Source organism: Mobula birostris, chromosome 6 (genome assembly GCF_030028105.1).
Source record: "Mobula birostris isolate sMobBir1 chromosome 6, sMobBir1.hap1, whole genome shotgun sequence".
In the NCBI taxonomy this organism is placed as follows: Eukaryota; Metazoa; Chordata; class Chondrichthyes; order Myliobatiformes; family Myliobatidae; genus Mobula; species Mobula birostris.
The window spans coordinates 77,190,829-77,205,471 of NC_092375.1; the positions used below are offsets into that span (position 1 = coordinate 77,190,829).

A 14,643-nucleotide genomic window follows, 5' to 3' on the forward strand; every position below is an offset into this window, starting at 1 on the left:
ATTGTATTTTCTGGATAACACTTATGTGGTTGATGCTGCAAATCAAAAACTGCAACTGTCATTGCCAAGGCACCAGAGTTTATTGAATAGATACAAACATCATATGTCTTTCAAGAACTTGATTCTATTTAATGTAATATGTTCTGCCATAGCTAATACATTGGAAGGCCAATTATCTATTCGTTAGCTGAATAAATCTGCAAAAGTGGCATATGTAGTAATTGGAAATCTCTCTGCTGTCAGTTCAAGTGTAGCTTTGTTTCAGTTTGCAAATCAGTACTGATCAAAACAGTCCTAATTAAGCACCATTGATTGTAGAGAGGTGCTGGAGACATTCCAGTGCACAGTAATAGTCGTATAATGTCTTTCATAATCCCAAGGCACCTTAGGATGTTTATAGCCAATCCAATACAAAAAACAGTTGTTGTTGTGACAACTAAATTGTAACGTGCTATTTTGTGTACAACAAGGTTTGACAATCAATACTGCATTTGTGCCTGGTAAATCTGGTTCACATTACTAAATTGGTTCAGGGATAAATCTATAAGCAGGTTCTCCTGCTCTTTGCAGAGGGCCACAGAACTGTTGTTGTTCACCCAAGAGAGCAGATAGGGCAGCAATGTAATATTTCTATCTGGAAGACAGCACCTTTGGCAGGACAGCATTCCTTTGCAATGGGGTCTAAATCCCAGTGATTGTTTCAAAGTTTTTGATGTGGAACTTCAGTTTGATAGCCTTTTGACCAGGGTCTTATTGTCAGGACAAGAACTTAATAAAAATCACATGCCAAAGGGGTGCTGAGAGGTCCAGGAAATTTGTATGTGCCATTAGTAATGATCTAGGTCATTTATACCTGAGAAAACCATCCTACTCCGATGGTTCTGGCCATCATAGGTTTCTAGGAAATTGATGGGAACCTGTAGGAGCTGATTTCCTCACATTCAAGATGAGGGTACCAATGCACAGGCGGAAGTGGGATTTAAAGCAATTTTAGGATGAGTAAGAGAGCACAGTGGTTCTCAATATGAACTCTGCTTCAGAAGTTCCCTGATTGTTACTAGATGGATTTATTGGCTATAAGCATTCTGATCTGATGTCAATAAAGACAATTTCCACATTAGAGCAGGTTATGTTCCTAGAAGAGAGTCCGTATCACAAATTTCTGTAATGTGGATTTGCGTATGTCGGGAAACATGACTCAAAACATTAAGAAATTCTGTTTATTTATTTACTTAACAACCATGAAACTGAATTCTACTGTTTCTCACATTTTTGGATAGTGACTTGTGAATTCTGCCCGGTTGTATTTCAGTTGCCTCAATGACTATAAGTGAGGGTTGTCTCTAAGTGGAAGGTGCCATATGACAGCCAGTTCCATCTGCCAAACCACAACTTGCACCCCCCCATGGAAAAAGCCCAAATAAAGTGAATAACAATGAATTCCAGTGTGCTTACTAGTTTTTAGCAAAAGCAACACATAAACTAAACTAACTTCCACTGAATTTTAAAAATATCCCTTACGTTTCAGAAGATCTTCACAAGTAAATAAGTTATTTTTGTATTGAATGTATCTGTATTTCATCTAAAGGTGCTTGGCACATATATTGGGTGGAGAAAATTCCCCAGTAGTGATCCCCTTGCCTGGACAATTCAGTTCCCTCTAACAATTGTAAATGTTAATGAATGAGTAACGCTCACTGGAAATTTGTCTACAGTGGTTCTCTTTGTTTTTATTCCTAGATACTCCCAGCCTCTTCATGAAGAGATAGCTTTGCACAAGTATCTTAAGCACCGAAATATTGTCCAGTACCTTGGTTCAGTTTCAGAAAATGGCTATATCAAGATCTTTATGGAACAAGTACCAGGGGGTAAGTGAATCAAATCGTATATGCGTTCTTAGTGAGTACTTTTCCTAGCAGGTCTCCAGCAGCCAATAAAAGTTTTAATTTACCAAGGCAAACCTGATTTACTTTCAATCCATAAGGCACAAATGTGAGAGGACTTGGAGTTGAGTGACTTGGATATCCAAGCACAAATTTCACCAGAAACTATTTCACAAATACCAAAGGTCCACGTTAATATCAAGAGGCAGGAATACAAATGTGAAGAGATTTCTAGGACTAACCCTACAGAGACAGCAGCATTCAATTATAGGGCAGAAGTTAGCAATCATGCTGATGAGAGTTGTGCTGTTGGACAGCAGTTACTTTTGCCATAAGGAGAAGTGGCAATAGAAATTGGACCAACCACATTGACTTCTGAGTTCATCTTGGATATATTTGGACATTTGCCCCTCATCCTCTGAAGAGGTGTGTCAGTGATTGTATTTAAATTGGGTTTTATTGAAGAAGTAATTGCTGCCTTTCACTCTTCTAAAATGAGAATGACCATCAAGAGGAAATTGCGAAGGCTGGATCAATTCATCTGGCTGATTATCTAGCTGGAATACACAGTGCTTAAAGTTGCTTCCTTACCTGATCCTTAAAGGTTTAGGGGTGTTAGCTTGTTGGATTCTCCTTTAACTGCCTTAGATTGGATTCAGGCCAGAAACAAGAAAAGAAAGGTATGGCAGCATGAAAATCTAAAAAACACCTGTAAGCACTGAAAATTTAAACCAAAATGCTAAAAACATTCAGCAGGTCAGAAAGCATCTGCAGAAAGAGAGAGAGTTAATGTTTCAAGAGTACAGTCAACATTTCAGGCCAAGACCCTTCACCAGTCCTGCTGAAGGGACTAGGCCAGAAACGTTGACTGTACTCTTTTCCATAGATGTTGCCTGGCCTGCTGAGTTCCTCCAGCACCTTGTGTGTGTTTGTACTTCGAATATCTGCAGATTTTCTCTTGTTAATGTTTCTTTCTTTTTCAGTCTTTTTTATTGAGTTTCAATTTGATAAACATAACAATAGTAATGATACAAAGAGATCGGGATTACATTAATAACGAATAAAGTATACAGACACAGACTCCGAGTAAGATATTTAATTTAAACCTCCCAATCTCTTCATAACTGAACATGAAAAAGATACAAAAAAAAGTTTTTACCCCCTACACTGAAAAAAACAAAACAAAACGAAACAGAAACTGGGCTGCCATATTTCATCGGTTAAAATCATTATTTGTCATTAACTCCGCTCCTCTACACACAAACAATAAGTTATTAAAAAGGATTCGGAAAAGGTCAGCTTGCATCATATGAAAATGTTGAATAACTGGCCTCCAAGTTTCTTCAAATTTAACTGAAGGATCAGTGTTACCACTCCTAATTTTTTTCAAATTTAAACATGTTATAGTTTGGGAAAACCATTGAAATGTGGTAGGGGGATTAGAATTTTTCCATTTAAATAAATTACTATATACAATTTTTCCAATATCCAATTTATATCTTATTACATCCAATTTTTTCTTCCAACCATCCAGAACTGATCAAGCTTTTCTTTTATGGAAAACGAAGGGAATAATATGTTTTCATGATTTATTCATGGATCATTGTCTCATGTCCTTTGAACAGTTGTCTAATAAATATAACTTGCCTAGATCATATTTTTTCAGATACTTACAGATTAGAAACTTTTTGAAGGTTATTTTACCTACTTTTCAGATCAAACAGAAATTATAGAACATTTTTTAGGTTTGAACCCCTATCAGAAGAGTTTAATAGCAATTGTTTATGATTTAATTATGAAAATATGTTTAGGTATGTCTGATAAAATTAAGAATGAATGGGAAAAAGAACTTCAGGTATCTTTACCCACAGAGAAATGGGAGAAAATTCTTCAACTAGTTAATGCTTCTTCAATGTGTGCTAGACGCGCTTTGATACAATTAAAGGTGGTTCATAGGGCCCATATGTCCAAGGATAAGCTAGCTTGTTTTTATGGTCATACAGATCCTGTCTGTGACAGATGTAATTCTGAGGTAGCTTCTTTGACGCATATGTTCTGGTCTTGCCCTCTTTTGGAAAAATATTTGAAAGACATTTTTGATATTATTTCAGTAGTTTATGTATTGATTTAAAACCTCATCCTATTACTGCAATTTTTGGATTACCGATAATAGACTTTATTCACTTATCCCCTTCAGCTTGTCGTTTGATTGCTCTCGTTAATGTTTCAAGTTGATAATTACTACTGGACTAGTATTCAGGGGCCTGGACAGTGAGCTGGAAACAAAGTTCAAATCTCAGATAAGGAATTTAGTGTCAAATCGGAAATGAAACTCACCATCAGAGATCTTTCTGGATTGCTTCTAAATGTCCTTCAAAGGAGGAAATCTTCTGGATTTTCTGTGATTTCAGCTTCATCAGTACCTTGAAGTGGCCTACCAAGGTATTAGAGAAGGGCAGCATATATTGAACATCATCCCTCAAGATTGATTTATTATTGTCACATATGCCAAGGCACAGTGAAAATCTTGTCTTTCATTTTGTTCTTACAGATCAAATCATTACACAGTGCATTAAGGTGGAACAAATAATAGCAATGCAGAATGAGGCGAAAAAGCTACAGAGAAAGTGCAGTACAGTAAACAACAAAGGACACAATAAAGTATATTGTAAGGCCATTGACCATTGTATCATGCAAGAGGTCAATTCAAGAGTAATGTAACAGTGGGAAAAAAAACTACTCAAGACAGGTAGAATGTGCCTTCAGCCTCTTGTATCTTCCACCTCTTGGGAGAAGGGGAAAAGAGAGAACGGTCTGGAGTGGTTGGGGTCTTGGGTGAAGCTGTCTCCTTTTACTTGGACAGTGGAAAGTGTAGATAGACTGTAGGGTAGCTCGGTCTCACTGATGTGCTTAGCTGTGTTCACAGTTATCTGTGGCCACAAGCAAAGCACTTGTCATACAAGTTGCTATATCAGAATCAGGTTTAATATCACCGGCTTACGTTGTGAAATTTGTAGTCTTTGTGGCAGCAGTACAATGTAATAAATAATAATAGAAAAAAGGTGAATGGCAGTAAGTATATACTGATAATATATTAAATAGTTAAATTAAGTAAGTAGTGCAAGAATAGAAAGAAAAAAAGGAGCGAGGTAGTGTTCATGGGTTCAATGTCCATTCAGAAATTGGATGGCTGAGGGTAAGAAGCTGTTCCTGAATTGTTGAGTGTGTGCCTTCTGTTCCTCCTTCCTGATGGTAGCAATGGGAACAAGGCACGTCCTGGGTGATGGGGGTCCTTAGTGATGGACGCCACCTTTTTCAGGCATCCTTGAAGAAGTCCTAGATACGACAGAGGCTAGTGTCCCTGATGGATATGACTATGTTTACAACTGTCTGCAGCTTACTTCGATCCCTCCCATACCAGACCATACATCTAGATAAAATACTTTCTATGGTGCATCAACAGAAGGTGTTAAGAATTGAGGGTGACACGTAACATTTCTTTAGCTTCCTGAAGAAGTAGAAGTGTTGAAGAGCTTTCGTGGAAGTGACATCAACATGGTCGGACCAGGACAGTCTATTCGTGATGTTCACTCCTGGGAACTTGAAGCGCTCAATGCTCTCATTGTAATTATCGTTGATGTAGACTGACTTGCTTTCACTCCAGGTCTGTGGGTTTGAAGGTGGCTAAGGAAGCCTCTGGGGGACCTGCAGACTCCAGCACAGTGGGACTGGAGATGCGTAATAGGTTGGGTGGGTGGATGGTTAGTTTCAGAAATGGTGCGTCCTCTGCCTTGTGTGCTGGTGCTCCGTACAGTCCTGGTGAATGGACTCCAGGGACCCTGTGCTCTTCTCAAATGCTCCTTCTCAGTCTTGAGTGGTCATAGATCATGAGTTCGGTGGGAATGTCAAGGGTGCTTTGAAAACATCCTTGCAATATCTCTTCTATCCACCTGGTAATCTGTTTGTATAACAGAGTTCAGAGCAAAGTATCTCTTTCAGTAGTCCTGCCCATTGGAACTGACTGATTAGGGCCTCAGAGCTGGGATGTTAACCATACGACCATAAGACATAGGAGCAGAATTAGGACTCTTGGCCCATCAAATCTGCTCTGCCATTCTATCCTGGCTGATTTATTATTCCTCTCAACCCCATACTCTTGCCTTCTCCCGGTAACTTTTGACACCTTTACCAATTAAAGGTTCTATCAATCTCCACTTTAAATATACCCAATAATGTGGCCTCCACAACCTTTTATGGCAATGAATTCCACAGGTTCACCATCCTATTCTAGCTCAAGAAATTCTTTCTCATCTTTGTTCTAAAGGGACGTCCTTCTATTCTGAGGCTGTGACCTCTGGTCAAATGCTCCTCCACTATTGGAAACATCTTCTCCACATCTACTCTATGCAGGCCTTTTAATATTCCATAGGTTTCAATGATACTTTATATATTTATTTTTTAGAGTAGAGTGTGGAACAGACCCTCTGGCCCAACGAGCTGCACTGCCAAGCAATCCACCTATTTAACCCTTGTCTAAGCAGAGGACAATTTACAATCACCAATTAATCTATTAACTGATACGTCTTTTGGACTGTGAGAGGAAACTGGAGCACCCAGAGGAAACCCAATGGTCACAGGGAGAATCATGTCATGCTAACCGCTATGCTACTGTGGCACCCCCTTCATCCTTCTAAACTCCACTAAGCAAAGCCCAGAGCCATCAAACGCTCCTCAGACATTAACCGTGTCATTCCTAGGATCATTCTCGTGAACTTCGTCTGGACCATCTCCAATGCTAGCATAACCTTTTAACTTCTCCAAGTGATGTGATTTGTGATGGCTCCTCAGATGAGCACCGTTGCATAGATCCCCAGCAAAAGTGGAAAATAAGTGATTGGGAGCCAAGAGCGCACAGTACTCCAAGTATGGTAACACCAATGCCTTATAAATGCTCAGCACTGCATCCATATTCCTACTCCCCTGGAAACAAATGCTAACATTGCATTTGCCTTCTATACCTCTAACTCAATCTGTAAGTTAATCTTCAGGGAAATCCTGCACGAGGACTCACAAGTCACTTTGTACCTCTGATTTCTGTGTTTCTTTCTCTGGTTTGTAAGTAGTCTATGCCTTTTATTCCTTCTACCAAAGTGCACTTCTCACACTATATTCCATCTGCTACTTTTTTGCCACTTCTCTCAATCTGCCGAAGTCCTTCTGCAGACTTATACTTATACTTTATACTTTATTGTCACCAAACAATGGGTACTAGAACGTACAATCTTCACAGCGATATTTAAATCTGCGCTTCATACTCCCTGGGTTACAAATATTAAATATTAAAAATATTTAATTGGTAAATATTAAAAATTAAATTATAAATCATAAATAGAAAATAGAAAAGGGAAAGTAAGGTAGTGCAAAAAAAAACCGAGAGGCAGGTCCGGGTATTTGGAGGGTACGGCCCAGATCCGGGTCAGGATCTGTTCAGCAGTCTTATCACAGTTGGAAAGAAGCTGTTCCCAAATCTGGCCGTATGAGTCTTCAAGCTCCTGAGCCTTCTCCCGGAGGGAAGAGGGACGGAAAGTGTGTTGGCTGGGTGGGTCGTGTCCTTGATTATCCTGGCAGCACTGCTCCGACAGCGTGCGGTGTAAAGTGAGTCCAAGGACGGAAGATTGGTTTGTGGGATGTGCTGCGCCGTGCTCACGATCTTCTGTAGCTTCTTTCGGTCTTGGACAGGACAACTTTCATACCAGGTTGTGACGCACCCTAGAAGAATGCTTTCTACAGTGAATCTATAAAAATTAGTGAGGGTTTTAGGGGACAGGGCAAATTTCTTCAGTTTTCTCAAGAAGTAAAGGCGCTGGTGGGCCTTCTTGGCAGTGAACTCTGCTTGGTTGGACCAAGTCAGGTCATTTGTGATATTGACCCTGAGGAACTTAAAGCTTTTGACCTGTTCCACTTGCGCACCACCGATGTAAATTGGGTCGTGTGGTCCGCTACTCCTTCTGAAGTCAACAACCAATTCTGTCGTCTTGCTGACGTTGAGGGATAGGTTATTGTCTTCGCACCATGCCACCAGGTTCTTAATTTCCTCTCTGTACTCAAACTCATCATTACCCGAGATACGGCCTACAATTGTTGTGTCATCAGCAAACTTATATATTGAGTTTGATGGAAACTTGGCTACACAATCATGGGTGTACAGTGAATACAGCAGGGGGCTGAGTACACAGCCTTGTGGGGCACCGGTGCTCAGAGTGATTGTAGAGGAGAGCTTGTCCCCTATTTTTGACTTCCTGCTTCCTCAGCACTACCTGCCCCACATTCCCAGAAACTCCTCCCAGATTCTACCTCTTCGCAGCACACTAAGGGCAACTGACAGAGGCTAAATGACTTAGCTGCCCAGTGCACTCTGGGAAAACTCAGACGACCACAGGGAGAATGCACAATCTCCACACAAGTAGAACCGGAGGTCACGATTGAATGCGGATACCTGGAGCCACGAGGCGTATCTCTACAATCGGCACCACTGTGCTTTGATATACAGTCCTGGATTGTGATCGCATCTCCACTTCACTCAGAACTACGGGCAGGAGGAAATAGGTAGTTAGCTAACTTCCAAGCATTCAGGCCCACCCAAACCCAACCAACACTCAAGCACAAGGTAATCATTTTCATTCCCAGCCTGATGCAAATCTAGGTAGCCAGGCTTCTAGGACTCCTGTTAGGTCACCGCTCTTGGCTCCCAATCACTCACTTTCCACCTTAGTCGGGGCTCTTTGCATCAGTGCTTATTTCAATGGCCATCACAAATCACATCACTTGGAGAAGTTGAAAGTCAGGCGGAGTCTCGGGTTGCATTTCACTGTATGTTTTGATATGCATGTGATAAATAAATCTGAATCTGGGTCGTCAACTTCGTTCAGAATTCACACCCTGAGCAGAGACGCAGCTCAGCTCCTGCTTCTCGTGTTGTGTCAGTCACATGCTTATCATCAAGGGCTGAGCTGAGCTGTTATCCTGAATGTGACAGTGAATGCATAGCTCCCATTACTGATGACAGGTTGCTAGATGTTCGCGTGCTGCCTTTTGATTCAGGAGCAGGAGCTCTGCTGACTGTCATGGAAGGATACTCATTGTCTATTTTCGGTAACTGGAACCAGGAAGCTCAGTTACACTTGCTCTCTGATTCTGCATGATGAAGCTTCCATGATGGTTCTACTGAAAGAATTTGATGGAAGAGCACCAATGGCACAAGGCTCCTTCCCCAAACACTGAGCTTAGAGTTACATACCTACATGTGTACGTAATTCTCTCTCAATTTCTTGGAAGACCTCAATTGCTATTCAGAAGCAGCCGGCAAAACATTGGCTCCAGCTCAGTTATTTTCATGCCTAACGATAGTAGCCCTTGGTCATTATGCTGTGTAATGGCAGATCTGATATCCAGGGGTTCCTATCGCAAAGTTTATGCTGGTTTCAAATGCAGTGCCAAGCTGCAGAGCAGAATTGAGAAAGGTAATTAAACAAATGAAGTAAATACGTGAGAAGAGGTTAGGCCATAAGACCATAGATACAGGAGCAGAATTAGGCCATTTGGCCCATCAGGTCTACTCTACCATTTCATCATGGCTGATCCACTTTCCCTCTCAAACTTGCCTTCTCCACGTATCCGTTCATGCCATGACTAATTAAGAATCCAACAACTTCTGCCTTAAATATACCCAATGACCTGCCCTCCACAGCTGCCTGTGGCAACAAATTCCACAGATTCTCCACCTCATCTCCGTTCTAAAAGGACATTCCTCTACTCTGAGGCTGTGTCCTCTGGTCTGAGACTCCCCCACCATAGGAAACCCACATCCACTTTATCCAGGCGTTTCAGCATTTGATAAGTTTCAATTGTCACCCGGCATCTTTCTGAATTTCAGTGAGTAGTGACCCAGAGTCATCAAATGTTCCACTTATGATAAGCCTTTCAATCCCGGAATCATTTTCGTGAACCTCCTTAGAACCCTCTCCAGTAGCATCACATCCTTTCTTGGGTAAGGAGCCCAAGACTGCTCACAATACTCCAAGTAAGGCCTCACCAGTGCTTCATAAAGCCTCAATATTACATCCATGCTTTTATGTTCTAGTCTAGTTGGTGGATAACAAGTAAGGAATCCCTTGTCTTTTATAAGCATGTTTATTGTAAAGTGCTAATGAACCAAAATAGATAATATTTTCCTGACGAAGGGTCTCGGCCTGAAACGTCGACTGTACCTCTTCCTAGAGATGCTGCCTGGCCTGCTGCGTTCACCAGCGACTTTGATGTGTGTTGCTTGAATTTCCAGCATCTGCAGAATTCCGGTTGTTTGCATAGATAATATTTTGTCTTCTTTTGAAGAGGGCACTGCAAATTTCTTAGTTATCCTAAACCAGAGGTTTCCAACCTTTTCTATGCCATGGGCTAATACCATTAAGCAAGGAGTCCATAGAACCCACCCTGGAACCCCTGCCCTAAACCAGCGCCCTCTAGTTTTGACTACCTCGTCAACAGCAAAATGTTTCCCACGATCTGCACTCTTTTTGTCTGTCTTTATTCTGTTTACATTAATCATATCCTTTCTCAGCCTCCTCAGCTGTCCAAGGAAAACAAACCAAATTCATCCAGTCTCCCCTGATAAATGAAATCCTCCCTCCCTGGCAGCAGTGAGGTCTTTGGGATGTGAGCGGAAATTGGAGAACTCACGTGGTCTTAGGGAACTTGTGTAAGCCCCCACATAGATAGCAGCCAAAGTCAGGATTGCTGGAGAAACTTTAACTCTGCCACTGCTGCCTGGAATGAATAGCAACTGATAACAGTGGAAAGCAACTGGGGAGGATGACAAAAACGTCTGTTGGACTAGGTGCAAAAGTGGCCCTTATACTACAGGTGCATTTGTAACGTACGCTCCCTTTGGAAATGTCTAATTGAATACAGTACACTCAGGAAGGAACTGTGTATTAGTTGAATGTATGTAGCAAATCAGCGGCTGTTTCTAATCAGAAGTGTTGGAATTGTAAACTTATGAGGAAAGTGCAACACGTTGGTTTGCTCTGTACAGTGGCTTCTGCAATGCAGGTAGAAGCACTTGAGAATGGGTTTTGACAAGTGGTCTGTTTTAGTAGTAACAGCGTCAGCTGCACCCTTGGACCTGGTATCCACTTCGGCCCTCATTGGTAGTTCTTGACAGCAAGTGTCTAGTTCAATTTCCCATGAAGGGAATTTCCCGATTCACCACTATTTACTCTGAATTAAATATATTTGCGTATACCTAGTGCTGAACCCTATGATCCCATTTCTAAGCATTCCACCAGTTTGGTCAGGACAAAATAGAGCCTTTCAAATTCCCATGGTATTGTCCATTAAAAAGAACAGGCTATCATAGAATTTGAGAGCTACATTAGCATTATATCAAATTAATAATGTCTTTCTATGAGTCTTTCACTATAAAATAATATTAAAATGCCTTATTACCTTGTGCCACATAAATGTCCTATTCACAAGGAAGTCTGCAGATGCTGGAATTCCAAAGCAACACTCACAAAATGTGGAGGAATTTAGCAGGTCAGGCAGCTTCTTCGGAGATGAATAAACAGCCGACATTTCAGGCCGAGATCCTGCCTCAGGACTGGGAAGGAAGGGGGAAGATGCCAGAATATAAAGATAGGGGGAAGGGAAGGATGCTAGCTGGAAGGTGATAGGTGAAGCTGGGTGGGTGGGAAAGGTCCAGGGCTGGAGAAGAAGGAATATGATAGGAAAGGACAGTGGACAATACAAGAAAGGGAAGGGAGGGAGGGTGTTGTGACTGTGAATGAAGTCACCAGAGAGACACTGAGGCTGGTGGTTATAAAAGCCTTTATTTAACAAAACAAGCTGGCGTCATACTGGAGAGACTCTTGGAAGAAGAAGACTTCCAAGGCTTCTTGGAAGCCTGACCCAATATTACGTGACATTTTTAAAAGCTAAAGATCAAAGGTAACAGCAGGGCAATTCTATAGTTGCAATGCATCCTTTGAATTACATATAATTTTCAAACTCCTCCAACACGCTAGACACCCAAAATGAATGTTTATCCCCCGTCGTCTCTTTAGCTGTACTCATGCACATGTAGACGTCTCAGGTGATCAACCCCAGTCTGCAGATCCAGGATGACCATTGTTCAGAGCTGCATTTTAAATTCAATCTGCAATCCACATTCTGGTCTGAAGACTGGTTGCTGCTGAACGTAGTATTTTTATATACCCTAAAGCCGGAATACGCCCTAACAGTGGGGGTCCCAGGTGGAAGAGATAGGTAACTGACAAGTGATGGAAGGTCAGAGTGGGGAATAGAGGAAGGGGGGAGGGGGAAAATGTGTTTACCAGAAGGAGAAATCGATATTCATGCCATCAGGTTGGAGGCTACCCAAACGGAATATAAGGTGTTGCTCCTCCATCCTGAGGGTGGCCTCATCTTGGCACAAGAGGAGGCCAAAGATTGACATGTCGGAATGGGAATTAAAACGTTTGGCCACTAGGAAGTCTGGCTTGTGGGGAATGGTGCGGAGGTGCTCGACAAAGCGGTCCTCCAATTAAATACCCGATTCATGTTTCTGAATATTTCACATGAAGCCTCAGCATCATATGCATTTCGATTTAAATTATTTAAAATAGAAATAATATGTATTCTTTTGATCATTTCCTTTCCTGCAATATTTTGATCTGGATGTGATTATATCTAGTGCTGATAGAAATTAGGTTTCAAATTCCGTTGAAAGGGGAGATCTGGTCTTTTAACAAACGAGAATAGAATCATGACAGTAATGTAGGGGGCCCTTTTGAGTTTGCTGTGTCAATATCCACTGTCTGCTGAAATGATCCAGTCAGTACCAGGTGCAGTTCTTTCCCCATAGTCCTGCACGTTTTGATCCTGTTCATGTATACAGTATCTCTAAATGCTTTATAAATTTTGCTGTCATATTTGCTTCTGCCACCTACCACTGAAGTGTGCCCTGGGCACCTTCCAGTGTTTGAGCACGAATTCAGTTAATTGGAGTAAGGGGAATTATGAGGCTATCAGGCAGGAAATTGGAAGCTTAAATTGGGAACAGATGTTCTCCGGGAAAAGTACGGAAAAAATGTGGCAAATGTTCAGGAGATATTTGTGTGGAGTTCTGCATACGTACATTCCAATGAGACAGGGAAGTTATGGTAGGGTACAGGGACCATGGTGTACAAAGGCTGTAATAAATCTAGTCAAGAAGAAAAGATACGCTTACAAAAGGTTCAGAGAGCTAGGTAATCTAGGGATCTAGAAGATTATAAAGCAAACAGGAAGGAGCTTAAAAAGGAAATTAGGAGAGCCAGAAGGGGCCATGAGAAGGCCTTGGCGGGCAGGATTAAGGAAAACCCAAAGGCATTCTACAAGTATGTGAAAAGCAACAGGATAAGACGAGAAAGAATAGGACCTATCAATGTATGACAGTGGGAAAGTGCGTATGGAACCAGAGGAAATGCCAGGGGTACGTAATGAATACTTCAGTATTCACTATGGAAAAGGATCTTGGTGATTGTAGTGATGACTTGCAGCAGACTGAAAAGCTTGAGCATGTAGATATTAAGAAAAAGGATGTGCTGGAGCTTCTGGAGTGCATCAAGTTGGATAAGTCGCCAGGACTGGATGAGATGTACCCCAGGCTACTGTGAGAGGCAAGAGAGGAGATTGCTGAGCCTTTGGCAATGATCTTTGAATCAGGAAGAGGTTCCGGAGGATTGGAGGGTTGCAGATGTTGTTCATTTTTGCAAGAAAAGGAGTAGAGACAGCCCAGGAGATTATACACCAGTAAGTCTGACTTTAGTGGTTGGTAAGTTGATGGAGAAGATCCTGAGAGGCAGACTTTATGAACATTTGGAGAGGTATAATATGATTAGGAATAGTCAGCATGGCTTTGTTAAGGGCAGGTCGTGCCTTACAAGCCTGATCGAATGTTTTGAGGATGTGACTAAACACATTGATGAAGGTAGAGCAGTAGATGTAGTGTATATGGATTTCAGCAAGGCATTTGATAAGGTGCCCCATGCAAGGCTTACTGAGAAAGTAAGGAGGCATGGGATCCATGGGGACCTTGCTTTCTGGATCCAAAACTGGCTTGCCCACAGAAGACAAAGAGTAGGTTGTAGATTAAAGAGTGGTCATATTCTGCATGGAGGTCAGTGACCAGTGGTGTGCCTCAGGGATCTGTTCTGGGACCCTTACTCTTTGTGATTTTTATAAATGACCTGGATGAGGGAGTGGAGGGATGGGTTAGTATGTTTGCTGATGACACAAAGGTAGGAGGTGTTGTGGATAGTGTGGACGGCTGTCAGAAGTTACAGTGGGACATCGATAGGATGCAAAACTGGGCTGAGAAATAGCAGATGGAGTTCAACCCAGATAAGTGTGAGGTGGTTCATTTTGGTAAGTCAAAAATGATGGCAGAGTATAGTATTAATGGTAAGACTCTTGGCAGTGTGGAGGATCAGAGGGATCTTGGGGTCCCGGTACATAGGACGCTCAAAGCAGCTGCGTAGGTTGACGCTGTGGTTAAGAAGGCATTTGGTGTATTGGCTTTCATTAATCGTGGAATTGAATTTAGGAGCTGAGAGGTAATGTTGCAGCTATATAGCACCCTGGTCAGACCCCACTTGGAGTACTGTGCTCAGTTCTGGTCGCCTCACTACAGGAAGGATGTGGAAACCATAGAAAGGGTGCA

At 41.8% G+C, this 14,643-nt stretch overlaps 1 protein-coding gene across 2 annotated transcripts in view; it reads left to right on the forward strand.

Moving 5' to 3' along the window:
• map3k15 (mitogen-activated protein kinase kinase kinase 15) overlaps positions 1–14,643 on the forward strand; it is a 150,255-nt gene that overhangs the window by 86,713 nt on the left and 48,899 nt on the right. For both annotated transcript variants that reach the window (XM_072260696.1, XM_072260697.1), the window contains exon 15: positions 1,741–1,868. In XM_072260696.1, coding sequence (XP_072116797.1) covers positions 1,741–1,868 — 128 coding nt within the window. The remainder of the gene's footprint in view (positions 1–1,740; positions 1,869–14,643) is intronic.